The 26,256-nt window shown below is 41.9% G+C and overlaps 2 protein-coding genes across 3 annotated transcripts in view; one reads left to right on the forward strand and one right to left on the reverse strand.

Annotated features, from left to right (window-relative positions):
* The window catches only part of LOC106915570 (nuclear distribution protein nudE homolog 1-like), an 11,521-nt gene extending 8,752 nt beyond the window's left edge, over positions 1 to 2,769 (forward strand). The window contains exon 9 of the mRNA XM_014983290.2: positions 1 to 2,769. This exon is cut by the window's left edge and continues 872 nt beyond it. The gene's annotated coding sequence lies outside the window, so the exon portion shown is untranslated.
* Positions 2,770 to 3,218: 449 nt separating this feature from the next.
* On the reverse strand, positions 3,219 to 26,175 carry LOC106915498 (uncharacterized). Of its 2 annotated transcripts, XM_088007794.1 has the most exons (43): positions 25,884 to 26,175; positions 25,016 to 25,186; positions 23,213 to 23,369; positions 22,662 to 22,689; positions 21,977 to 22,076; positions 21,439 to 21,465; positions 21,153 to 21,179; positions 20,967 to 21,059; positions 20,354 to 20,417; positions 20,165 to 20,263; positions 19,904 to 20,047; positions 19,170 to 19,265; positions 18,977 to 19,095; positions 18,217 to 18,369; positions 17,957 to 18,130; positions 17,616 to 17,789; positions 16,951 to 17,065; positions 16,672 to 16,865; positions 16,473 to 16,594; positions 15,965 to 16,034; positions 15,632 to 15,792; positions 15,448 to 15,556; positions 15,241 to 15,372; positions 14,346 to 14,552; positions 13,800 to 13,937; positions 13,600 to 13,723; positions 12,860 to 13,031; positions 12,556 to 12,768; positions 12,207 to 12,351; positions 11,920 to 12,126; positions 11,357 to 11,461; positions 11,134 to 11,286; positions 9,320 to 9,568; positions 8,437 to 8,649; positions 8,153 to 8,365; positions 7,605 to 7,766; positions 7,390 to 7,518; positions 7,049 to 7,137; positions 6,015 to 6,138; positions 5,734 to 5,942; positions 4,808 to 4,916; positions 4,538 to 4,710; positions 3,219 to 3,552 (listed from the first exon to the last, which is right to left on the reverse strand). In XM_088007794.1, exons 1-43 carry the CDS (start codon positions 26,046 to 26,048, stop codon positions 3,363 to 3,365), a joined length of 6,018 nt encoding a protein of 2,005 aa, XP_087863920.1. In that variant the 5' UTR covers positions 26,049 to 26,175; the 3' UTR covers positions 3,219 to 3,362. The 2 variants fall into 2 exon arrangements, with proteins under 2 accessions (XP_087863920.1, XP_087863921.1); XM_088007795.1 differs by lacking the exon at positions 21,439 to 21,465 and having other exon boundaries at positions 21,153 to 21,176; positions 21,938 to 22,076.
* Positions 26,176 to 26,256: the final 81 nt, after the last annotated feature.

The raw sequence follows: 26,256 nt of genomic DNA on the forward strand, positions 1-26,256 counted from the left end.
CTGTCGTTATTTATTTTAGTGCTGAATGGCTATGGTTACTGTCCTTTGTGGTGAAATTCTTGGAGCTTTTGTTTCAGTCATCAGAATTTTGACCGTTTTTTGTTTTTTATAGTTGCTCTTGTGACTTTGTTTTCCTTCTATTTTTTGTCCTAGTTGCCATGGTAATTATCAGATTTTTCCTGTTTTGGATCTGGTGTAACGGGGGAAATGATACACGTTTAAAGGATTCTTAAATAACATAGTGTTTCCCTCATTTTAATGGTTGCTGTGGTGATTTTAATGACCACCTTTTTATTTCCTTTGTCCGGTTGCCATAGCAACATTTACAGGCACTTTTTTAAGGCACATCTCAAATAGTATCCCAGACTGTGATTGGCTGATTTCAACCGTCTTTATTTCATTTTATTTTATTGTTACTGCCATGTTAAATTCCTCCTACCTCTCTCTACTCACTACCGTGATTCCCACCTTTTCTCTGGTCACCATGGTGATTCCCGCTTTTTCTCTGGTTACCATGGTGATTTCCGCTTTTTCTCTGGTCAAGCACTTTTCAGAAGTGAGAAACATACACTTTAAAAAAGGTCATAAATATTTGCTGTGTAAAAACTATAGGTAGTATAGACTTTTTTTTCCTCAACTGTGAATGTGTGAATTATTTACTGTAAAGATTTGTAACGGATGTTGATGTTTAGTGTATTAGCAAGCACAAAGATTTGGAGGAAATTTAGCTAATTTGGCCACAACAGGATGTAAAATTATCCTGAAGTGCCCAGTTTGTGGAAACTGGTAAGACAGACACTGGACAAAAGAAAATAAAATGCTTCTTTTCTGATGCACATTGTACTTTTGAAGGGGAAATGGGAGAATAACAACAGTTTAGATTATAGTTAAAACCTAGACTAAAAGACTAAAACCTTCATGTTTGAGCTGTTTGTGTTTTAAACGAATGAATTCACCCTTTAATTTCTGAAATATGACAGCAGAGCTTCCAGTTTCACATCGTCTCAGCGCTCCCGTCCGCAAAGCGCCGTGAACCTTCAGCTCCACGCCCTCCACTGTCCACAGAACAACACAAACGGGGCGAGCCGCCGGAGACAAACGTTTTCCCTTTTCAGGGTCGGATTTCAGTTACAGAGCTGCTGCACTGCAAAAACACACAATCCTACTTAGAAGATTTTGATTTAGTTCCCAGTGCAAATATCTTAGTGCACTTGAAATAAGACAAACTAACTTACAAGTAGCTTTTTAGCAAAATAAAGGAGCTTATTTGAAGTCTGTGATTTCTTGGTATTGATGGAAAAATGACTATTTCCAATCACAGATTATTTCAGTTTTAACAGGAGAAAACTGTCTTGATGTAAGTGAAATAATCTGCCAGAGGAGCTAGAACTTTTTTTTAAAATCAATATTAAAGAATTATTTTCTTAAAATGGATTTGATTCAGATAGTCATTTCTTGGGATTTTTAGAAGGAAACTGAAAAAGATGCAGTTTTATTAAAAATGAAACAAAACCTGATTCTACTGATGGAGCAACAAAGCGCTCATTTTTACGAGAAAGTACAAAAATAATTATAACTGATTTAAATAAGCAGGCGTCGTTTTCCAGAGGAAGATTCTGTTAGTGAGTTTTGGATCTGTGAGTTTTTATTGGCACCCTGAAACATCGAGTGTTGAGCTGAATAAGACGAGTCAGACACTTGAAAAATAATCTACAACGAGCCACACAAAGGCATTACTGCAGTCTGCTTCATATCTGCATGAGTTTTGATAAGATCAGATCAGCACAAAGTAGGACATATTGTATATTACACTAAAAAACACAAAATCTCACCAAGCAGCTTTTGTCTAGTTTCTCATACAAATATCTTAGTAAACTTCTACAAGATGTTTTGGCTTGTTTTAAGTCAATAATTCATTAATATTGATGCGAAAAGTGCTAGTTTTTCCATAAATGATATATACTACTACATATTATTTCACTTACAAAAAAAACACTTTTCCCACACAATAAGTGAAATAATCTGCCAGTGAAACCAGAACTCCATCAATAATAATGAATTGACTTAAAATGAGATCCTATTATTATAAGTTAGTTTTGTTTTATTTCCAGTGCGATATTTTCCTAGAAACGAGGCCAAAATACTTGCCAAGATTTTGCATTTTTGCAGTGTAATTTATGGTTTGCACATTCTTGCGACTTTATATTCACACTCTTAGTCAACATTTAGTTTTGCTTTAAATTTTCCAGACTGTTTCAATGAAGCTGGGGAAATCCTCATAGAATAAATATTATTTATAGATGATGGCCACTTCTGGATGTACTGGATTTTATCTAAATGTATAAATGCACACCACACTTTTCAGTCTTTGTGTTGTTCTGTTGCATAAAGTCCCAACAAAACCCACTGAGGCTATGTAGGTTTTGTCGCATAGTTAATGTGACAAAATGTTTTGAAGTGCAGCATAGAGATGAAATAAACAGGTTCTTGATCTTATTTGTGTTTAATTCAGAGGATGAACCAAAGGTTAATGTCACAGGTTTTCCCGTTGAGTCTGAACCAGAACCTTTGATCCGTCCAGAAATTGGTTAAAACTTTAGATGAGTTCAATGGGAGAGAAGAAGAAATCTGCAGCTCCAGGATCTTAGCTTCACTGAAGAAAACTTGTTTTATTCTACTGTATGTTTACTAACACAGGATGAATGTGATGTTTTTTACTTTCACTGCTGCTTATGTTTCTGAGAAAAGCAATAAAACTCATGCCTGACAGATGCGTCTCAACTTTTATTTTAGTCTTGATTCACTTTAAAATGAACTAAAGAAGCAGATTTAGCAGAAAGTTGCCATTTTACATTAATTTGACGTGGTTTAGAATAAAACATAAAACATTTTTCTCCCCCATAACTTTTTATAAAAATCAACATCTCATGAACTCCTTCATTATTGTATGACCCAAAAAACTTACCAGAAACTGTTTATTTTAATGACAAACTACTTGGATACTTATAAAATCATTTTTTTCAAAAGTTTATGAAGTATTAAATTCTGGTTAAGTTCTACCAGTGCGCCCTCTGCTGGCAGAACAAAAACACACTGCTCCATTATAACACTTTAAAATGTGTTTATTTCCAATAAATTTAGATAATTCATAAATAATCAGAAAATATCTCAATTTGCTTTCTTTTTCAGCCTATAAATATGACATATTTCAAATGATCTTTTTCTCATTTTGCATCACAAATTTTTATCTCCGGTTAGAATCATTTCTATTTTCTAAACTCCATCGCTGACATGAATCCACATTATCTTGACATGAAAAGTGTATAAATATATTTTAATAATAAATGAGGCGTGGGGTCATTTCACTCGTCAGGGAAGCAGGGGTGCGCCTCATCGCGTTCATCCGGGGAGCATGTGGGAGGAGACGGGGAGGGAGGTTCCTCTTCCTGCAGCTCCAAAGAGTTTTCTTTGACCCGGCGAGTCACACCGCCGCTCAGACCTGCGGCGCTCCTGATCCGAGAAGCACTGAACGCCGGATCCCCTCCGCCACGCCTGAGGGACGCCCCGCACATCAGCAGGAAGAGAGAAGAAGAAGATGAAGCACAGGAAGAGAAAGGTTAAAGTGCCCCGTAGAAACTGAAGCAGAGGGAAGGGGAGGAAGTTAACGCTCTTTTTGTTTCCAGGTTTAAGGAGAGATCAGTAATGTCTGAAGGAAGCAGAGAAACAGGAGCAGCGAGACGTGAGAGGCAGAAAATAAAATTTAATTCACAAATTATCTGAAATGATCAAAACTCAAACCCAAAACAAAAACATTCATCTGTACAAATATTCATCTGAAAATGTACTGAAAACACTTAGTTTGACCCGACTAAATTTGTGTTTAGTTTCTTTTCTCTTGTTTGAGTTTGTTTAATTTTTAGGAAATGTGTTAAAACTTTGAATTCAAAGAAACGTAAAACAAAATTCTGATTATTCTGGTATTTGAACAGAAATAACTGGTAATCCTGACTGACATGAAGAGCTATGAGCAGGGGCGGCTCTAGAAAATTCTCAGAGTGGCCAAAAATATAGATTATATATTATTATGGACGGTTGGTTAGACAAAATGAAATAAATATACCATAAAATATATATTTGTATTTATTAATTAAAATCATCATTAAAATACATTATTCACAAAATAAATACATCAAATAATAAAATACATCAATAAATAAATATATAATGAAATTATGAAATATGTAAATAATTAAATACCCTATTAAATAATTAAATCTACCTTTTTAAATAAAGAATTTAAATAATAAAATTTACTTTTAAAGATACATTTTATATAAATATATCTAGTTATTTCACTGTGTATTTATTTATTTTCATGGCTCCTGTCATGAAATAATTGGAACTGCCGTAAATTTCAATTATTGTGATTTTCTGGGGGCCATGGCCCTCTCTGGCCCCCCACTTGGGGTCGCCTCTGGTTATCAGTCAATACGTCAGACTGCGTTAGTTGGCTGTGACCTTGTGGGTGACCTCGTACCTCAGTTTGCTCCTGAGTGCTGCCACCTCCCTGCTGAGGGCGTCGTTGGCCTCGCCTGCCTCGTCCAGCTCGCGCTGCAGCTTCCTGCGGGCGGCCGCCACGCGCTGCGCCTCCTCCTCCGCCTCCTCCAGCTGGAGCTTCAGCTGCTTCACCCGGACGCCGCTCTTCTCCATCTGTAAGCGGGACGGACCGGGATCAAACCGAGGTTAAACCAGTATCAGACTGGGGTCGGACTGGGACAGGCGGGGCTCTGAAGGTCGCCATGGTTACCTGGTCCTTATATTGCTGCGCCTGCTTCCTCTCGTCCTCGATCTGGACGCTCAGGTCCTTCAGCTTCTTCTCCTTCTGCCGCAGGTTCTTGGCGGCGGCCTGACGCTCCCTGGAAGTTTTCACAGCGCTGCGAAGTTAGCGTCAGGTTGGATATTCGCATCACCTTGCTCATATTTTATAGTCTATCTAAAACTCTCTGCTGCTCCTGTATGGAGCTCAATCAGGGCCATGAAGTTTGTAAAAAAAAAAGAAAAAAAAAAGGTAAAAGTAAAATAAAAACTGAAAAAATGACTCATTACTTTTTAAATTCATTTGGTTTTTTTTTCAGTTTTGAGTTGTTTTTTTACAGATTAAAATTGTTAAATAATTTTCTTTTCTAAGTTTCAATTTCTTTTTTCTGTTTTATTTAGCACCAAAGAATTGGTGGTATAAAGTTTGTTTGTTGTTTATTCATCTGAGATTAAAAAAAATTACAAATAATTTTAAAACACAGAAAAAAATATTTGAAAACTATATTTTAAAACAAAAAAACATTTTTAATCTAAAAAATAATTTTAACTGGAAAATAATTAAAACTGAGATAAAAAAAACTAACAAAAAATGTAAATTGAAAAATAATTTTAAAATTGAAAAACGATTGAAGGAGAAAAATATCAAATGTAAAAATTTTAAAACTGAAAACAAAATTAACTGAAAAACATTTTTTTTATTTTAAACCAGAAAAAAATAATTAGAAACCAAAAAAATAAAAATAAATGATAGTTTTAAAACTGAAAACAAAAATCTAAATTTGTATTTGTTTTTGGACAGTGTTTGGTTCAGATATTTATTGAGTGAGAGCAGATCAACCACAAATATCCAGCCTGAAGCTAACTTTGCCTACATTGTGTTCCTTCATGTATGTGACCTTCTGACCCCGGCGCTACCTGCTCTCGGCCTCCAGCTGCTCCTCGGCCTCCCTCAGCTTGGCCTCCAGGGCGGCGCTAGTGGCCTTCAGCCTGGAGCGGCTCTGGCTCTCTGCCTCCTGCAGTTTGGCCTTCAGCTCCCGGTTCTGCCTCTCCAGCTGCTGCCGGCTTCCCTCTCTGCTCTGAGACGACGCCCTCTCCGCCGCCAGCTCCGCCCCCAGCTGCTCCACCTGGAAAACCGAACCGGCGGGTCAGGCGGCACCTGCGTCACCTGACAGTGGAGTTAGTGGCGGCGGTGCTACCAGCTGCTGGCTCTTCCTCAGACGCTCGGTCAGGTTCTCCAGGCTGGCCTGTTCCTCCTCCAGCTCCTCCTCCAGCTGACACAGCTTCGTCTCCAGGCGGCGCTTTTCGTCCGACTGCATCGACCTGAGAGGGACAGGAAGTGACACGTACAGGTGAGAACAACCAGGGGCGGTCCTGGCCTGGTTGGGGCCCTGGGCAAACAGGCTCCACCATGACATCATTTAGTTTATCATGAACCATCATGGTAATCTAAATTTATTTTAATTTTTATTTGAAAAAATGTGGGAGAAACAAGAATTAATGGAGCAAAATTAGGGCCAGTTTGTTAAAAAAAAAACAAAAAAAAAAAAAACAAACAAACAAACAAAAAAACTCATAAAAACATTGAATCAGAAAAAAAAACTTGAATCTGAAAAGTAGTTTTGTACATTTTATTTTTCAGTTTTCATAATTGGCTTTCAGTTTAAAATGTTCTTTTTAGATTAAAGTCTATTTTATCAGTTTTAAATCTTTATTTTCAGATTCTGAAAATTTCAAAAAATCTTCAATCTGAAAAGTAGTTTTGGATATTAATAGCTCCAATTTAGATCTAAAAGTTTACAATTTATTTTAAAAAAAATCTGTTTCAAAATCATTTTTCAGTTTTAAATCTTTTTTTTTCAGTTTACAAAATATAAATTGGAGCCATAAAGTTTGTTAAAAAATATAAATAAATCTAGAAACTGAGGAACAATTTTAAAACTGAAAACCAAAATAGATTTGAAACTGAAAATAGCTTAAAATAACTTTTGAGATTCAAGCTTCTTTATGGTTTCTGAAAACAAAATGAAAATGGAAAACTGTAAAAAATGTATTCACTTTTTGGCTTGGGGCCTCAGATGACGTGTGTGTGGAATGATTACTGACATTTCAAACTAAATAAAAACCTTCAATCTGACTAGTTTTGAGCTTTTTCACAATTTCAGAATTTATTTGTTTATTTCTCTAACAAATGTTTTGGCTCCAATTGAGCTCCATAGGGGCATAAACTGACCTCCCAGAGGAGTTGCTGGCCAGCTCCTCGGACAGCTCGTCCCTCTCCGTCTCCGCCTGCTTCCTGCCTCTCTCCGCCGCGGCCAGCAGCTGGACGGACCGGGAGAAAACGTCAGAAACTCGTCCACAGAAACCGGTTCAACAGAAACCAGTTTAAACAGAAACGGGTTCAACAGAAACGGGTTCAACAGAAACCGGTTCAAACAGAAACCGGTTCAACAGAAACCAGTTTATCAGAAACCGGTTTAAACAGAAACTGGTTTATCAGAAACCGGTTTAAACAGAAACTGGTTTATCAGAAACCGGTTTAAACAGGAAGCTGCTTCTGGTCATTTTCTGGACCTCGTGCAGCTGGAGGATTTCCGCCTCCGCCATCTTGGCTCTGCGCTCCGACTCCCGTGCCGAGGACAGCGCCTCCTTCTGGGCGGCTCTGGAGTCGTCCAGCTCCCTCTGGAGGTCCTTCATCTGCCCCTGGGAGCAGAGCGGCCATCATCATCATCATCATCACCGGATGAACGAGTGAATCCGTGTTTTTGCGGCGAGCGGCGGCTGCAGACCTGGACTTTGCGGAGCTGCTTCTGCGCCTCGTCGCGCCCCCTGCTGGTGGCGTCCAGATGCTCCTCCATGTCCTTCAGCTCACTTTCAAGCTTCTTCCTGGCGCCGGACGCCTGACCTCGCTGTTTCCTCTCCTCCTCAAGCTCCGCCTCCAGCTCCCGCACCTGAACAGGTAAAATCACACCCAACAAAATTCATGTCCTTCTTTATCCCAACATTATATTTATCAGCCAGTTTGAACCGAAGACGAGGAAGAAATATTTTCCACAGAGAAAAAGGTCAGAACTACGAGTGTTCAGTAAAAAAATGTAATAAAATAAAAAAATAATAAGTTTTTTATGGGGGAAACATAGTATTTAAAATGTTATGTATACCTATGAAATAATAATAAATCACCTTCAAATAAATTTTTAAAAAATTTCATATGGCGATTATTTCAACAATCGATTAATCACGATTAATTTGATTAATCGTCTATAAAATGTTAGCTCTAAGTTAAATAATAACATAAGCAGTCTAAGGGTCATGAAGTCGCGCTGGGCGCTCCGACCTGACGGAGGAGCTGCTTCCTCTTCTCCTCGCCCATCTCGTCTCGGGCCTGCAGCTCGCGCTCATGCTGCGCCCGCAGCGCCTGGCTGTTGACCTCCAGGCGCAGCTTGGCGTCCTCCGCCACCTGCAGCTCGTCCTCCAGCTCCTCCATCTGCGTCCTCATCTCCTCCACGAAGGCCTCCAGCACGCGCTTGGCCTTCTCCAGCTCGTGAACCTGGCGGAGGGTCAGAGGTCAGCTCCGCCTGCTTCGCCCAGGTCGGCGTTTCTTGCGGGTTTCCGTCTTACGCTCTTCCCCGCGTCGTCCTTGGAGCTGATGAGGTCCTCCATGTCGGCCCGCAGGGCCTTGGCGGCCTTCTCGGCCTCCTCCAGGATGCCCTGCTTCTCCTCCAGCGCCCGGCTCAGGGCCAGCACCCGGGTCTCCTTCTCCCTCGCCTCCGCCTCCGCCCGGTCCCGCTCCTCCGCAAACCGGGCCGACACCGACCGCTCCTCGGCCAGCATCTGCAGGACAGCAGAGACCCACCACAACAACAGTGTTCTGGTTTCACTGCAGGAGATCGGGACGTTCAACCAGAACGGAAACAGTTTAAAGCACGAAGTCAAAATCACTTCATTTCAGGTCAATTCAAGGTCAGGAAGATCCTTAAAGGGCCGGCGGCGGCAGAACGCACTGATAAAAATAATAAACTGGTAACATGACGGAAAATACTTTAAGAATAAAATTAAGAGAATAAAGTCATGATGTTATGAGGATGAAGTTTTGCAAAAATAAAATCCTAATGCGACATATTAACACTTTATTTTTGTACGAGTTGAAATAAAATGAGAATAAGTTAATACAACATTACCCTTGTAATCCTATTTCTTTATTCTGCATTTCTCCACTTCATTCTCGTTATTCTCATTTGAGTGAAAATAACATGAGAATATAGTCGTAGTTTTATGAGAATAAACACAGAATTACAAGAATAAAGTTTTATTATTACTTTATTCTTTTATTACTTCATTCTCACAATATAAAGTTATACATTAATTACTTTATTCCCATAGAAATATGACTTTTTTCTTGTGTGTATTAAGTTTTCTTTTTGTCTTGTTTCTTTTAAAAGATCATGTAATATTTATGTAGCTGGACTGAAGTCTGGTAGGATTGTGGCGTTTGACCCCTGACCTGATCAAACTTCTTCTGCTTCTTCTCCAGGTTGGAGACGAGCTGCCGCTGGGCGTCCAGGTCCATCAGGACGTCCTCCAGCTCCTGCTGCAGCCGGCCGCGGCTCTTCTCCAGCTTGTCGTAGGCCGCCGCCTTCTCCTCGTACTCGCCGTTGGCGGCCTCCAGGTCGCGCTGCAGCCGCTTCTTCCCCTCCTCCAGCAGCTCCACCGTCACCGACATCTCCTCCAGCTTCTTCTTGTGGTCAGAAAGCTGGAAAACAGTCAGGAGAGAGTTAAGACAAATAAAAATATGCCTTTGTCGTAAAGGAACACTGCATTGCAGACGGGAGCATAAATATTTTGCCAGAAAACATCAGATCTTGTGCGAAAGCATAAAAATGTTAACTCTGTTTAATCTACACTGCTCAAAAAAATAAAGGGAACACTCAAATAACACATCCTAGATCTGAATGAATGAAATATTCTCATTGAATACTTTGTTCTGTACAAAGTTGAATGTGCTGACAACAAAATCACACAAAAATCATCAATGGAAATCAAATGTATTAACCAATGGAGGCCTGGATTTGGAGCCACACACAAAATTAAAGTGAAATGTTCCCTTTATTTCTTTGAGCAGTATAGTTTCCTGGAACCATGATTTTTTTATTTTTTTTATTTTTCTACCTTTAATGTGACACAGATACAAAACTAAACTGAAAAACTAAAAAAATACATAAAAAGATGAAAAAACCTGGCTGGATAAATATTGTCTCCTGTTAGACCAACAGTTTATTAATCGTCTTTCACTGCAAAAACACAAAATCTCTCAAAGTATTTTTGTCTCGTTTCCAGAGAAAATATCTTAGTAAACTTGAAATAAGACAAAACTAACTTAAAGTAGCTCTTCTGTAAGTAATAAGATCTTGTTTTAAGTAAATAATTATTTAATATTGATGAAATACTGCCATGGGGTGTGGTTGGTGGTGGTGAGAAAGAACGCTGACGACTCAGGAAGTGATGAAGACGATGATGAATTTAATAAAGAGAGCTCAAACACAGTCCAACACAGGCGGCAGAGAGTTAGCACACGGCTAATCACCGGTAGCAACTGAAAGAAAGGACTGAAAACGAGAGCTGAACCGACACAGGACTTTACAGCTCGACTGTGGTGGCAAGCAGACAAATGACATTCGACGAGGATCCGACCAGAGACAAAGACAACAGGTGGGACTAAATACACGGGAGGGAAATCAGGGAATGAGACACAGCTGGGATCAACGGGAAGACGCAGAGACACTCAGGACAGAAACCACCACAGAAAAACCTTAAAATAAACACAGAAACACGCATCATGACACAAACTGTTTCCACTGCCAGATTATGTCACATAAAATGTTTTTTCCCACATTATAAGTGAAATAATTGGTACTTTTTCAACATGGACCCAGGATGTTAATTTGTGTGAATAGATTTATAAATTGAGCATAAAAGAATAAAAAGTTATTAAAGCAACAGACAACACAGATTGGGAATCATGTTAAGCGAGTTTTTGTATATATTGGTGAGTTATTTGTCGCAGACTGTAAGTCTGTTTTACCGAATAGACACACAAACAGGATTACAGACTTTTCTAAAATCTCCACTTTGGTCTCAGTTTTTATTAAAAGTTGTTTTTATTGATATCAAGCAAAGTTTTGTGGGGATAAAAGCCCAAAATGACTAAAAATGTTTCCATTTTCCACATATCCAGATTCAAAACAAACAAAACCTGATTCTTAGTGCCAGATATTTACCTTCCTACTGCTTCTGGACTTCTGTTAGTCTGTTACTGACCTGCATGTTGAGGCTGGACACCTGTCTTTCTACGGCGCGTTTGGCCTCCGCCTCCTCCTCCAGCTGCTCCATCAGGCCGTTCCTGTCCTCCTCCAGCTGACGCAGCCGTCCAGACAGGTTCAGCTTCTGACGGGTTTCCTCAGACAGGAGCTCCTGCAGGGAAGGAAGGTGGGCTCAGAGGTTTGGGACCAGGCGTGTTCACATCGTCAGGTGAGTGTTTCACCTGGGCGTCCTGGAGCTGAGAGGACAGGCTGGAGACGTCTTTACTCAGCTTGATGTTCTTCCCCTCAGCGTCGTTCAGCAGGCCGGTCACGCTTTCCAGCTCCATCTAACAGAGCAGAACTCTTTTTTAAAGCACCAAAACCTCAAAGTAAAAATAATAATAAACCTTAAAGTATGCCCTGCTGTGTAAACGACAGCATCACGAGCGCGTAAATGAATTTTACATATTTATAAATGAGCATTTTATATAAAAAGGAGGTGCCTTCAGTACAACTACTGGACCAACTAATTGAAACAGGCAGAAATGACATGTGGGGAACCACAAGGTTCATTCCTAGGACCCTCGTAACTAATATCTACATGTTCTCAGGTTATAATGAGTAGTAAGATTAGCTGCCATAACTACCCAGATGACACACGTCTCTACATTATGATGTCACCAGTGGATGTGCCATAACGTCCTCCAGTGGAACAGAAACTGAAGTTTTTATCTTTGGACCTAAACTTAGATATCTCCGTCGTTACATCTGGAGCATTTTGTAAAACGTCGATGCTTTGACTCACATTCAGCTTCGACACTCGCTCCCCGAGCTCATTCCTCTGCCGCTCACTTTCGTTGAATCGGGAGTTTAAATCGTTCAGCTGAGCCTCCACCTTCTTCTTCTTGTGCTCCACGTCTTGCTTTGAGCTGGCGAGGGATCTCAACTCGGCGCTCAGGTCTGCCGACTCTTTCTCCAGGGCTTGTTTGGCTTTCTCCAGACTGGCCCTGACCTGGAAGGAAGGAGACGGAGCCAAATGAGTGAAACTTCATGGGATAAAAAGTTAAAGTTTATTTTGTGACGTGGTCTGACCCTTTTGGCTTGCTCCAGCTGCTCGGTCAGCTCCTCCACAGCCTGACTGTGTTTCTGACGAAGTTCCTGGACCTGGGCCTCGTGGCTCCGCCCCTCGTCTTCCATAGCTTTCTTCAGCGTTGCTACTTCCTGCTCTCGTTTTGCTCTATCAATATGAAACACAAAATGTCACCATGAGGAAAAAACCGGCACCCAGATTACCCTCTACGCAGATGATGCTATGGTTTACTTTAGTTATTTCAGAAAAACAGCTGTTACATTTTTACTGGATGCAAAAAAACTCAGTAAATAAAGACTGTTGGTGAGCGCAGCCTGTGGGTTATTATGGGATGTGTGGGTTTCCACAGACCGCAGCTCCTGCTGAGCAGCGGTGGTATCCAAGCTGTCCTCCAGCTCGGAGCGCAGTGCATTCAGCTCCTCTCCGAGGTCCCGCCGCGCGGCCTCCGCCTTCCCCCGCGCCGCCCGCTCCGCCTCCAGATCCTCCTGCAGCTCCGACAGCAACGCTTCCAACTCACGAACTTTCTTGACCAGCGTAGCGCGCTGGGTGCTCTCCTCCTCCAAACTGTGAACAGAGAAATGATTCTTTAGGGTGGATCTGCAGTGCAGTATGACCACTTCATACTGGTTGACACTGATACTGGTTTTGGGCTCACCGGGTCTGTGTAGCCTGGAGCTCGTCCTCTTTAGCGGCTAACTGAGCTCGTAGCTCGGCCAGCTGCGCCTGCAGGTCGGCGTATTGCTCCTGCAGGTCGGCCAGCTCTGCATCCACCTTCTTCTTTGCCTTCTCCACATCCTGACGAGCCTTCTCCTCCTTTTTCATACGAACTGGAGACAAAAAGCAGAAAGAATGAATTACGTTTGTGCTTTTTCAGGCTAAATTATGTAAATAAAGATCAAACTGCTACATGGGAAACTTTCAGGTTTGCTGACTTATTGGTTACCTCATGTTTCCCCTGTGAGACACTGATTTTGGTGGATCTATGCGTTTCTCAGGTGTGATAGTTTCAGAAACATAAAAATGTGGTTTGTATGGGGCAACATAACAGGTAAAACAAACAGTGCATCGTTTTAGACTGGTTTTTGTCATTCCACCGTTCTTCTACCTTTTTTGGGGAAGTTATTTTTAGGATTGGGACTTAAAGTCATCAGCAGGTGGAAATTATTCAGGAAGTGAGTGTGTTTTATTTTTCTTCGAGAATATGGGACTCCATTAAATCTATCAAATTTGTTTTACACAGTTTGTTCAGCATTTCACCGCCAAATGTTTTAGAAAACTACTGAAAATCAAGGTACACATTTTGATGTGAGTTTTTAAGGATTCTTCCAACACCCTGGGAGCTGAATGTCATAAATAATGATAAGGAATAATAATCGATAATCAGTGCTGCCTCACCTTCCAGGTCGGAGATCATGGACTCATGTTTGGTCTTGAGTTTGGTCAGATTCTTTGACTTCTCCTCCTCCTCTGCCAGGTTGGAGCTCATGTCAGCCAAGCGCTCCTCCAGTAGCTTTCGCTCCTGAAAACAACGACAGGAAGTCAGAAGGAAAACGACCTGAAACTGCAGATTTTTAAAAAATGTGTCCTTCTGTTACCTTCTGCAGCTTGTTGTTCTGATCCTCCATCAGCATGATGTCCTCCTCCATCTTCTTCACCTTCCCCTCCACCGCCGTTTTCTCCAGCTGGAGCTTCTGCTGAGCGTCTTCCTGCTCTGCGATGTGCGCCTCCATCAGCTGACGGCACAAAACTACACCCGTTAGTCTAAGAACACCAGATCGATCATGAAGGCCAGTTTTAACCTCAAAAGACCATCAGCGTCTTTTTTAAAGTAGACAAAAACTGATTTGAATGAAACGAACAGAAATAAATTGATTTGAATTGATCTGAACTGAGACAAAGTGCTTAGGAGGATTCAGTTTAATAGAACTGAACCAATTTAAACCAAACTAAGTTAAACTGAGATAAACTGAACAGAAAGAACTGAACTGAGCTGAACTGAGTTGAATCTATTTCACAGGATTCTTGCATTAAAACATTTGTTTCCTTTGTTAATATTGTTCAATAACTGTCAGGAGTCGCCATAGCAACCATCTTGAAACCTGTTTTCATTATTTTACTGAGCTGAATAAAGTTAGGAGAACCTGCAGCTGCTGCTCCATGTCCTTCTTCTCCTGCTGCAGGGCGACGCTGCGCTCCTCCTCCTCCTCCAGCCGCGCCTCCATCTCGTGCAGCACCTCCTCCAGCTCCTGCTTCTTGGCCTCCAGACGCACGCGCATCTCCTCCGCCTCGGCGTACAGCTCCGTCTCGGCCTGCAGCTTCAGCTCCAGCTGCACTCGCTCCTCAGCCAGCTGCAACCACAAGCCTCCAACTTTAACCACGTCACTGCTTCCAGGGCTGCAACTAACCATTATTTTAGTAATCGATTATTTTGACGATTAACTGATTAACCCTTGTGTTTACAAATGGGGTCCAATCGACCCCACACCCGTATCACTTGTATCATTTGCCTTAGTCCTCACACGCACAAGGGTTAATCAGAGAAAAATTACCATGTTCTCCAGAGTTTCATTTAATCAAAAATAACTTACAAGTAACTTTTCTGCAAGACATAAAACTTTTTTAAGTCAATGATTCAAAGGATGTGAAGCTAAAAACATATTGTCTGCTAATCTGTTAATTGTTTTTTATTAATAACTGGATGCAAAAGGTGTTTAATAGGAGGGTTTTCTGTCAAATTTGAACCAGGTGAAGCTAAAATTAGCTCTGGAGTTCTGGGTAGACAGATTTACAGACAACAAAGCTTTTTCATCTTAATTGCAAAATGTTTATATTTTTGTACAGTTTTGGTTTAATTACTGCTCTGAGTGTGTTGTTTATTCAGGAAATGGTCATTTCTAGAGTCTGTATACTCCAATTAATGATTAATTGATTACTATATTACACGATGATTATGTTAATAACCAATTAATCACAATTAATTGTTTCATTCCTAATTGCTTCTCCAGATAAAATGTGTAAATGCTGCGTCTGACTCACCTGAGTGTGTTTCTGGGAGATTTCCTTCAGCTCAGCTTCGGTCTTAGCCGCCACCTCGCGCACCGCCTTTAGCTCCTCCTCCTTTTGGCCCATTTCCTCTTCCTGTCTGGTCACCTGCAGCAGCGGCTTCACCTGGGTCACACATTGATCTGGTTAAGGTTAAAGGTCAGGATGCATGTAGGATCAAGCCTAGCGTCCAGGTCGGACCTTGGTGAACAGCCGCCACCACTGCCAGTTCTTCAGTTTGAGGTAGCAAGCGCAGTTCCTCTGGATGACCTTCATGGCCGTCAGCTGCTGCTGACGTTTACTAAACGCTCTGAAAACAACAAACCATCACCCACTGGTTCATAGACGACTTCAGGCCCAGATTCCCTGAAATGGCTCCTCTTACTTTCGCCCCAGAAAGCCTCGTGCTTGTGCCTGGAAGGCGATGATGACGACGGTCAGCTTGAGGTCTCGCTCTTCCTCCAGCTGAGCCAGAACTCCCGTCCTGAAGAACATTTTACTCTGACCGATGCGGTACAGGTTCGGGTCCAGATCCAGGTGCTTCACCTGAGGAACGGAGGGCGATATGGATTAAAAATAAAACATCAGATTTTAATTTAACTTCAATCTTCAAAAATCAAAAACCTGATTAATCCATAAAACTGATTTATGCTCAGGAGCAGCTAAGATCTTGTTCTTTAAACTCGTTTCCATCACAGATTTCAAAATAAAAGCTCACCATCAGGCAGCAGGCCTGCTTTCCATCCATGAAGCCCTTAGGGATGGCGCTGGCAGCCAGAATCTCGTACCTGCACACAGGTGAGGACATTTAGTACCACAAACCGCCTGGCCAGGAACAACAGTTACCACCTGAATTTAGCTGTGCAAGTAGGACTGAGGTTATTAAACCTCGGCTGACAACATGAGGAGCTTCTCCTTTCTTAAATGAGGAAAGGCAAAACCTGTAGCTATGGTTGTTTAATAAGGATCAGATCATCGGCATCAAGCAGAGAAAACATTTTAATTGTTTCAGCTGTTTTGTTTATTTTGCATTTTTAAAATGTTTTCCAGTTCCAGCATTAAATTTTTTTTAATCTTTTTAATGGATATACTTGCATTAATAAGCCATAATTGTATTGGTTGAAAATGTTCTTAAAATAACAATATTATCATTTATTGCAATAATTTCTGGAACAATGTATCGGATCACATTCCCTCTAAATGTTGTACCAGAAATGCTCCCTCACCTCTGTCTGAACTCCTGGAAAACGATGCGGTTTGGAAATCCCTGCCTGCAGATCCGAATGCCCTCCAGCACGCCGTTACACCTGAGCTGCTCCAGAACCAGGTGGGCGTCCATCTTCCCGGCCTGCAGAGCCGCAGCAGCAGCCAGTGAGATCACAGAAAGGCCGTTTGCAGCCAGCGGCAGAGGAAAGCGGCGCTCACCCTCTTCTCGTGGTTGGGGATGATGCAGCGGACGAAGTTGGGCTGCGTGTTGTGCAGCGTGGTCATCAGCTTCCCCAGAGACTCCTTGTACAGCTGACCCACCGTGCGAAACATCCCCTTCTTGGACTTGGTGGAGCTGGGAACAGAACTCTCCGACATCTTGGTGATGGTGTCCAGGCCCACCACTCGGTCCACTGCAGGGCGACGATGCAGAACGGTGTTACCGCGGCAACGGAGAGCGTCCAGAGGTGTGTGAATGTGTGCGATCGGAGGACTGACCGTCTTTCCAGAGGTCCTGGATGAAGCCGCTGGAGGAGTTGTTGAGCAGAGCCGTCACGTTGTCATTCAGGGGATCCATGTTCTTAGTCAGCCAGTTGGCTGCATTATAATCCACCTGCAGGGAGAAAGAGAACAGAAAACCTCCCAGAAAGTCGTTCTCAAAAGAGGTTCTGAGCTCCTATTTATTAATAGTTTTGGTCTGTAGGTAAAATTCCTTGTGATCTTTTAAAGTTGTCTTTATGAATAGTTGAACAAACTTTATGAGAGTTTTCCTTAAACTTCTGCTGCTTTCTCACCAATGTCAGCATGACAGAGCTAGGAAAAGGCTAGGAAGAGAAATGTTTTCATTTTGAAAATAAAGTTGTAATTATTCAAAAATAAAGAGATAATATTACCAGAATTAAATCACAGTAATGAGAATAAAAACATTTCTGAAATCAGAAAAATCTGGAAATTCCCAAATTTTTTAGTGTTAAAATGGTCAGAAACTTTGAGTTTATGTGATGCTAACTCCCACCTGCAGGTGGCAGTATTTCCACTCAGATTTTTGACCAGATTTTTTAAACGGTGACAGAAGAATCTGAAGGTCATCCGTCATTTTGACACTTTAAATTATAGAGTAACTAAATCAAAAGAACATTTCCATCTGAGGCTGTTTCACTTACCTTTCCAGCGTAGTGAAGCACCGAGAACATCAGCTTATCCTTGTGTTGTTTGGGTTTGGAGAACTTCACGTGACCCGTGTGGGTGTTCAGCAGTTTGTCCACGAACGACTGATCGGTGGCTTTCGGGAACCAGCACTCCTCATCCAGCAGCGCCAGGATGCCCGGGGGATTGTTCTGGAAAACCACAAAGAAGGTGGAAACCTGCAGAATACCACGGATCTGCAGGTATTCTGCAGGTTCTGCAGACCCCAGGGGACATTTGACCACACGGATGATTTTGACTGCAGAGGTCATTTTAACACAGGGGTCATTCTGACCGCCATGCTTGCAGGAGCGCTCACCGGCCTCTCGATGAGCTCGATGCAGGGCTGCAGGTCCAGGCCGAAGTCGATGAAGTTCCACTCGATGCCCTCTCTCTTGTACTCCTCCTGCTCCAGGATGAACATGGTGTGGTTGAAGAGCTGCTGCAGACGCTCGTTGGTGTAGTTGATGCAGAGTTGCTCGAATGAGTTGTCCTACAGAGGAAAGACTGCAGGTCAGAAAACAGACGGGAACTCAGTGAACCCAACTGACCAAAGGAAGTTCTTCAGGGAGGATTCACCTCAAAGATCTCAAAGCCAGCGATGTCCAGGATTCCCAGGAAGGAGGACGACTGTCTCTTGCTCTTGTCCAGCGTCTTGTTGACTCTGGCGAGGATCCAGCGGAACAAGCGGTCGTACATGGCCTTGGCCAGTGCCTCCACTGCAAAATCAGCCTGAACATGGTGCATAATTTTAAGAACTATTGTTCTCCCTTGAACAGTTTAGTGTAGATCCATGTTCTATACATGTTGATTACGTTTTTTTCAGAAAATCAATCTTAGAAAATGAGATTTTAATCAAGTCAGTTCTGCCTATTTTGAGCTGTCTTTCAGTGTCTTGTCACTTTAAATCCAAATAAGATGCTGCTGGCCACGCCCCCCCAACTCAACGTTTACACTCACATGTGAAAAAGGATGTGAACAGATGCGCAATTATACAACTGCACATCTTTGAAAAGCAGAAGTGGAGCCTCCTGCACAAGCAACAAGAATGCAGCAAGTGGTTTCTGGATGGTAAGTCAACAACAAAACACTTGCCTTTTCCAGCAGCCATTGTACAACACATACAGCGGTAAAACCAGCTGACCAAACATGCTGGAGCTCACCTTGGGTTGCTAGGTAACGCCACAGTGTGACTTAACAATCAGAAGGTTTTTGAAACAGCTCATTTTCCAGGCACAAAAAAACATGAACACATTGCCCAAACTCTACAGTTTTCAGAAGCAGTTGAGACCCGAATACAAGTATAAAAACTTGGTTCCTTTAAGCGATGGGTGAGTACCTGCTGCTTGGTCTGGGCCTTCTGCACCACCTCCCGCCCCACCTTGATTCTGGGCGTCAGGATGGCGCGGGTGAAGTCGGTCACGTTGATGCCCTGCAGGTGGCACACCTTCTGAGCCGCTGAAACGGGAGAAGGGGTCAGAGAAGCTGCGGCGCTTCCTCACGGAGCCGTGACGCAGTGTTACCATGGTTACCGGTGTTGTCGGGCATGGTGGCCTGCTCGCTGTTCCTCTCCTTCTCAAACTTGATGTTTCCCAGCTGGAGGACGGTGGAGACCACCTTCAGCATCCCTGCAAAACAAGATGGCCGACAATTTACAGCTTACAACAACATCCATCCATCCATCCATCCATCCATCCATCCATCCATCCATCCATCCATCCATCCATCCATCACTTCGTCCGTCCATCCATCCATCCATCCATCCATCACTTCGTCCATCCATCCATCCATCCATCCATCCATCCCTCCGTCCATCCATCCATCCATCACTTCGTCCATCCATCCATCCATCCATCCATCCATCCCTCCGTCCCTTCCTCACTCCCTTCATCCATCCATCCATCCATCCATCCATCCATCCCTCCGTCCATCCATCCATCCATCACTTCGTCCATCCATCCATCCATCCATCCATCCATCCCTCCGTCCCTTCCTCACTCCCTTCATCCATCCATCCATCCATCCATCCATCCATCCATCCATCCATCCATCCATCCATCCATCATCCATCGCTCCCTCCGTCTGTCCATCCATCCATCCATCCATCCATCACTTCGTCCATCCATCCATCCATCCATCCATCCATCCCTCCGTCCATCCATCCATCCATCACTTCGTCCATCCATCCATCCATCCATCCATCCATCCCTCCGTCCCTTCCTCACTCCCTTCATCCATCCATCCATCCATCCCCGTCTGTTAGTACCTAATCTCTCCTCCTCTGTGAAGCCCATGATCTCCATCGCTTCCAGAGTCTCGTCAAAAAGCTCGTCATCCTGCTGACCAGGAACCTCCACGTGACCAGCTACCAGGAAACGGTAGCTGCTGAAGCCCTCCAGCAGCAGCTCCTCTGCAACAACACAAACTCACACAGTTATCATCCAGACAAACACTGCAGCACTGACCTTAAGAGCAGCAGAAAGTTTCCTTCAAGTCCCAAAGGTTGCTATTTTCTCTAAACTCTCACCCCTCATCTTGTCTTTCGCTCCGGCCACCATGTAGTAGAAGATGTGGAAGGCTCTCTCTGTGTTGGCCTGACGAATGCAGCGCGACTTCTCCAGCAGGTCTGTTCAGATCGGCTGGAGTTGAGGAGGAAACCTTTACAGCGGCTGATGTAGGAAAAGGAAGGCGGAAAAACTTTGCTGGATAAGGATACAGGTGTCAATGTTTGCCCCAACCAGGAAGCCGGTCACGTCAAAGTTTAGTTTGATGAACTTCCCCTGTGGAAGGACAGCAGCCATGTGACACTTCACTCTGGTTCCTTGAATTTCTCTTACGTTGAAGCAAAAACAGAACCCACCTCTGGGAGTGCCAGGGTTCATTTATCAGGACAAGTGGAATTTAGTTTTCGTTTTTCACCTTCTTCAGATCTGACAATATTGGTGCCAAATGTTTGTGCTGCTTTGTGTTTCTATCATTTTAAAGCTCTTTCTACAGCTGGTGGACCACCAGGGGGCGCCAGTGGTGATGTTTACCTCAGAGTTTGACACATAGTGACTGAAAACAGAAACCAGTCTATAGAAATGTTTATGGTGCAGAAGAGGATTTTTGTTTCTGTCAAAGCAACTCATGTCTGTTTTTCTTTTATTATGCTCCTAAATTACAAATAGATCTAAAATGTTATTGATGCACAAAACACTAATAGTAAAGAACAATTAGGTTTTTTATTTCCATGTGGTTTTTAAAGCAGGTGGTCTGTGAGTGTTTGTTAAATGGGTAAACTAGAACGAATAAGAACTAAGATTGAATGAATGTTGAGCAAAACGTACGAATCTGGAGGAGTTGTCGTTCTTGATGGTCTTGGCGTTTCCAAAAGCCTCCAGGATGGGATTAGCCTGCAGCAGCTGCTTCTCTAGCTCCCCCTGCAGGCCAGAAACAGGTAGGACATTACTTAATGAACAACTGCTGTTCCTTAAACGAACAGCAGAAATGAATGAAACAGGATTTTTACTCACATAGGCCAGAGATCCTGACTGCTGCTGCTGGAAGAATCAGAAAAACAAGCCTTTAAAAATGAACGTCTATTTTTTAAGCTTATGAAGCAGCCGAGCAGAAAAGGCCGGGGATCAAGCAGCAATCAGTTTTTACTCAGAAAACCCCTGAGTGTAACTTTCAGTTATCATTATGGAAGATTTATGAGGTAATATGGACTCTAACTCGTTTGTTTTTGTCATTATTTCTCATTCAGAAGGAAACCAAAAGCCCCAGCAGGAGGAAGAAAACAGCATCAGTCTGTCTCACCTTGGCCACAGCTGCAGCAACTGATTCCTGTCACATACAGTAAAATATAAGCTTTATTACAGATTCATGCTTTCACAGCTAACAAAGGAGAAACTCTGAAGGTGGATTTCAGTCAGAAAACGTTGGGACATGAAACTCAACGTGGCAGAGTGAGAATTTAACAAAGAGCGATTAATAGATGACAGTTAACCTGGCATGCCTGGTTTTGGACCTGGATGCTACACATACTGGGAAAAACATGCCAGCTCCAAGCCAGGATCTATGGAGCTAAATTAGGGCCATAAAATTTTAAACTAAAAATATAATTTGAGAACTGAAGAAAAGCCTCCCGTTTTATTAAAACCACTTTAAAACAAACCAAAAATATGAAATTTAGAAATAATTTTAAAACTGGAGAAAAAATAAAACTGAAAATATAAAACTGAAAAAAAAAACACACAAAAATATTTTTTTGTTTTAAAAGACATTTTAAAACCAAGAAAAGTTGTAATTAAAATACATTTTCTGTCTGAGCGTTTCGTCTGTAATTTCTACTCACAGGGTTGACGTCTTTCTTGCCTTTATGAGACGAGGCGACGACAGCCAGGTACTGAATCACCTTCTTGGTGTTCTCCGTCTTCCCGGCTCCAGATTCGCCACTAATTGGAAAAATATTTCACTTTTTAAAAACGGCACAACTCCGATTATTTGTTCATCCTCATTTCGTTCTTTTCCAAGTTTGCACATGTTTGCTTTCTCTTTTCTTAACTGGGTCTGAACACATTTTGTTGGATGATAAATTCTGGCTGACGTTACTGCGATAAACGATAAACCATTATCAAGTAATATAATGATAACGACAAAAGAAAATATTGTCTAAGATCAATAAACTTTAAATTCTAATCAACATTTAACACTCGACCTGGAAGGCATTTTAAATATCCGAAATAAATAAACAAAACAACAGAAAAAATTAATAAAATGAATTATGAAATCTCCAGGAACAAAATTGTCCTTCAAAAAGGTCTTAGTTGAAGCAAAACACCAGACTGAAGGCTTTTATCATCCAGTTTTTGGTAGAAAGAGAGAAATGATTTATTGGTTACTAGCATTAAATCAATTATTAGCCCTATATATAATTCCATGACTCACAGGATTAAAAAACATTTAAATTAATGGGTGAACTCTTCCTTATATCATGCATTTCCTCTGAAAGTGACGGTTTGTGGCGTGTTTTGACTCACGTGCAAAGAATCGACTGATCCTCACGATCTGTGGAGAGACAAAGGAGGAATTAGTGAAGCTTAGCTAAAATCCTGAACTCTGAGACGGACCTCTTTTAGTTCTGATCTAAATTTAGCAGGTGGTTCTGTCGCTGCGATCTGGGCCGACTGCTCCATGTATGGCCGTTCTGGGGCTGAATGGAAAGTTGGGAGGTAGTTTGAGGTCGGCACGCACCGGGGCTTCAGTCTCCTGGCTCCTCTGGAAGCTCAGCTCGTCTGCTAGAAGATGTGGAATAACTCCAGTGTTCTTAACACTGAAGATCAGGATTTTAAATATTCACAGGTGTACGGAAGCCCCTACAGACAAAATTATCAAAAATCTTACCAAGCATTTCTGTGCAGTTTCTAGTGCTAATATCTTGGTACGTTTGAAATAAGAATGGGTCAAAATTCCAGCAAACGTCGGTAAGAATATTGTATATAAATATAAATACATTCAGGAAAATATTATGGAGCAGAAACTTTCCAATAATTGGGACAAAGGGGGATTTTTTTGTGGAGTCAGGGCTTACCCTGCAGCATGTTCCTGTAGGCGTTGTCCGTGATGGAGTAGATGTGCGGCGGCACCTCGTGGCGTTTCTTGCCCTTGTACATCTCGATGATCTTTTCTGAGTATATTGGCAGCATCTTGTAGGGATTCACCACCACACAGAACAGACCCGAGTACGTCTGGGGAGGAAACAAGCCACAGTTACTTTACAACAAGGATGAAGTCACTTTTTTACCTGCATTATGTTAAAATATTCTCCTGTTTGTCTAAATATGACCCTGAAAGTAGTTTAATCTAGTGGATGGATAAATACAGGATTATCACTCCTGTTCCTGTTCACCTTGCTATGTCTGACTGTATTTTTTACAGGATTTTTATAAAACTGAAAAGGAAAACAAAGCATTCGCTGCTGAATCTGCCAGAACATCCTCAGTCCAGAAAGAAAGCAGAGCAGCTAATCCTTGAGACTTAAATCTGGATTAAAACTGAACTTCACTGCTTTTTATGGCTATAACGTTTCTAGTGACTTTAACATTTATAGTTTTAATAAAGTTTTTGGTTCAGTTCTGGAAGTAAAAGATTAACCCAAAAACTGTGAATGTTAGCATGCTAACAGCTTTAGCATGAAAGAGGAAAATGCTGACCAGTGATTTTCCTAAAGCATTAACTGTGTTTTATTTGCTCTTCTTTGATTTAATTTCACTGTGTATATGCTTTCTACAATATAATAACTTCATCATATTGTAGAAAGCATAACGAGATTGTACAAGTCAGTTTTAGCGTGCTGAATAAGTTAGGTAGTAATAAAGTGAGCACTGATGTTACTTTAACATGCCATAACCTTTTCATTTATTCATTTGATAGGGAAGGACAAGTATAAACAATGAACATATTTTTATAGCCGTGACTAATTTGCGATGCTTGTCCCCAGAAGGGCTTTTAAGTAAACAATCGCTAACATCACCAAACAATTGCTAACACCACCAAACAATCGCTAACACCACCAAACAATCGCTAACACCACCAAACAATCGCTAACACCACCAAACAATCGCTAACACCACCAAACAATCGCTAACATCACCAAACAATCGCTAACATCACCAAACAATCGCTAACACCACCAAACAATCGCTAACATCACCAAACAATCGCTAACACCACCAAACAATCGCTAACACCACCAAACAATCGCTAACACCACCAAACAATCGCTAACATCACCAAACAATCGCTAACACCACCAAACAATCGCTAACACCACCAAACAATCGCTAACATCACCAAACAATCGCTAACATCACCTTTAGCATGCTAACAAAGTTGTAACAATGTCATTTTCAAGATGGAAATATTAACTAAAATACCAGCTGGAGAAAATTGAGATTCTAACCAAACCTAAAAATCCAATATGGCTGCCATTAATTTAATTCTGTTATTTATGCAGCATCTATTCACAACAAATGTCGACTCGAGGCACTAAGAGCGCGTTCAGCTGAGTCTGTTATTAAAATTAGGTTAAAAACTTTTCAGTCTAATGAAACCCAGCAGACTGCATCGAGTCGTTGACTGGAAGCTTTTGCTGCTGGATGCAGCAACAGGAAACAATCACTTGCGTTGATGTTGATTTTACAGCAATCACTTATGCCAAGCATGCATGTGGTGACAGTAGAGAGGAAAAACTCCCCTCATCATGCTATTAGTACAGATTTGAAAAAGCAAATGTGTAGATAAGTATTTTACAGTATCACCTGATACAGTGGGTAGGAACTATAAGTTGAATATGAAACACCAAAACAAGCGATAAGATGGCGGCGTTTCTCACGTAGATCAGGCTGGAGAAGTATCTCTCTCGCAGGTTGTGCAGGACGGACGCTTCGTTGAGGAACGTGAGCGCGGCCATGTCCTCCACCTTGCTGAACTTGGGGGGGTTCATCTTCTGGATGTCATCTTTGTTCACCGTCACCTTCTGTCCGTTGGAGAGCTCCACCAGAACCTGAAGGACACGGAGAAGAAAGTTCAGACCCAGAGACGAGACAAAACACACACAGTGAAACTTTGTCCTGGTTTCATCAGCAGGCGGCAGAGTTTAATCAAACAGTAGAATATTTTTTAAGTTTTATTAAGGAATTATTTTTTTTTAAATAATCCCCTATATTATAATGAGAAGCCACTTCCAAGCTAGTTTTGTCTTACTTAAAGTGAACTAAGACATTTTAACTGAAACGTGGTTTTGCAGTGCTGCATCTGCATCAAGATTTATCTGGTAAATTTTATACGTTAATCTAAACAATTGAGAAAGAATCAAGGACAGAAGATAATCTATCAATAATTCAGATGGGCTTAGAAAAGGAGGACTGATTTTATTATTTTACTCTATAATTAACCAACTGAATGTTTAGTAAATGTTGATCTAAAACATGGTTGGTTTTATTTAATGAAACACCTTAGTTATAAACCAAAAGAGGCTTTTCCACAGAATATCTCCCAAAACGTTTAAATTTATAATTGAGATAAATTCTGGTCAGACTATTAGAATAGCAAGGCAGCTTTATTGGTTTGTGTTTTCTGCATAATCATGATTCTTCAAAACCTGGTCAGAGTGAGCATGTAGACAAACTAAAAAGACAGGGGAGCAGGAGTGACCCCTGAGGAACGCCCAGGAGGTGAATAACCGTGTAAATAATCTGCACCTGCTCTCCCTTCTCCTCCTTGATGCTTGCGGGTTCGAAACCCTCCCTCTCTGATGGGATCCACACCATCTTCTTGGCCGCCCAGTCAGCCTGGGCCACGCCGCTGTTACGGAAGTCGTTTTCCAGGAAGAGGAACTTGCTGTCGTCCGTAGGGAGGTCGGCCATGTTGGCAGGGTCGGTGGGGGCGGCGGTGTTTACTGGAGACTCAGAGGTGGAGGAGCTGATGTTGGGGTTGGCGTCGGGTTCTAGAGCAGTGGTTGGGGTTGATGTTTCCTCTAACTGCTTGACCTTTGACCTGCTGATGTCACAGGAGTAAAACATCAACACAGTTAGTAAATTTAAGAACTTAAAGACAGTAAATAATATTTTGATT

The sequence above is a fragment of the Poecilia mexicana genome, unplaced genomic scaffold, assembly GCF_051168715.1.
Source record: "Poecilia mexicana isolate PSO_F unplaced genomic scaffold, ASM5116871v1 scaffold_8, whole genome shotgun sequence".
Lineage (NCBI taxonomy): Eukaryota > Metazoa > Chordata > Actinopteri > Cyprinodontiformes > Poeciliidae > Poecilia > Poecilia mexicana.